The sequence below is a fragment of the Eimeria mitis genome, genomic scaffold (assembly GCF_000499745.2).
Source record: "Eimeria mitis Houghton genomic scaffold, Emh_scaff2292, whole genome shotgun sequence".
NCBI lineage: Eukaryota > Apicomplexa > Conoidasida > Eucoccidiorida > Eimeriidae > Eimeria > Eimeria mitis.
The window spans coordinates 6448-7550 of record NW_013570621.1 but is presented as its reverse complement, the minus strand read 5'-3'; the positions used below and the strand labels follow the sequence as shown (position 1 = coordinate 7550).

The 1103-nt window shown below is 58.2% G+C and overlaps 1 protein-coding gene across 1 annotated transcript in view; it reads left to right on the top strand.

The window, feature by feature from the left end:
- Positions 1–463: 463 nt before the first annotated feature.
- Positions 464–1103, top strand: part of EMH_0051660 (uncharacterized protein) — a gene marked incomplete at both ends in the record, with an annotated part of 2208 nt that continues 1568 nt past the window's right edge. The window contains one exon of the mRNA XM_013496775.1: positions 464–914. Within this exon, the coding sequence (XP_013352229.1) occupies positions 464–914 (451 nt within the window). The remainder of the gene's footprint in view (positions 915–1103) is intronic.

Sequence of the window (1103 nt, the reverse complement as noted above, 5' to 3'; positions counted from 1 at the left end):
TTTATTTTTATTTATTTTATTTTTTATTTACTTTTCAATGGAATAAGAAAACGCACAAAGGGGAAACAAGCTGCACGCCCCCGGCCCTCCATACACACATACACACACACACACATAAACCCTAAACCCTAAACCCTAAACCCTAAACCCTAAACCCTAAACACTTGACTTTGGGGCCCTATCAGGTGTACTTCACCTCCAAGCCTACTTGCTGCTACCCGTCTGCCTAGGGGCCCCCCACCCCGCTAGCAGCAACCGCAGCAACCGCAGCAGCAGCAGCANCTACCCGTCTGCCTAGGGGCCCCCCACCCCGCTAGCAGCAACCGCAGCAACCGCAGCAGCAGCAGCAGCAGGAGCAGCAGCAGCAGGAGCAGCAGCAGCAGGAGCAGCAGCAGCAGGGGCAGCAGCAGCAGCAGCAGTAGCAGCAGCAGTTCTTCGGAGCTGCGAGGGCCAGCAGCAACGAATGGAGGGGCCCCTACAGGATAGTACTGCTGGAGGGGTGCGGGGGGCCCCTGGCAGCGCAGCAGCAGCAGCAGCTGCTGCTGCTGCTGCTGCTCCTGCTGCTGCTGCTCCTGCTGCTGCTGCTGCTGCACCGCATGCAGCGCATGCTTCCGCAGCAGCAGCAGCACCAGCAGCAGCAGATGCAGTGTCTCCGTCTGCTGAGGTTAACACAGGGGCCCCCCCTCCTCCCCCCGCAGTATCTCAACCAGGGGCCCCCAGGGAGAATACAGGGGCCCCCCAAGAGGGTACAGGTCCCCCCCTAGAGGGTATAGGGGCCCCCCAAGAGGGTACGGGGGCCCCCTTGGAGACCACGGGGGCCCCCTTGGAGGGCACGGGGGCCCCCCTAGAGGGTACGGGGGCCCCCCTAGAGGGTACAGGGGGGCCCCTGGAGGGTACTGGGGGCCCCCTGGAGGGTACGGGGGCCCCCCGTTTTTCGAATTTGTGGGTGGCGTGGAAGGAGACAGCTTGCTGCCTGCATTCTTTGTCTCGTGTTGCTGCTTATCCTTCTGCGTGTGAAATATTAAAACTAATAAAGGAAATAAATAAAAAAGAGACAGATAAAGAAGAAAAAGAAAAAAAAGAAAAAGAAAAAAATAAAAATA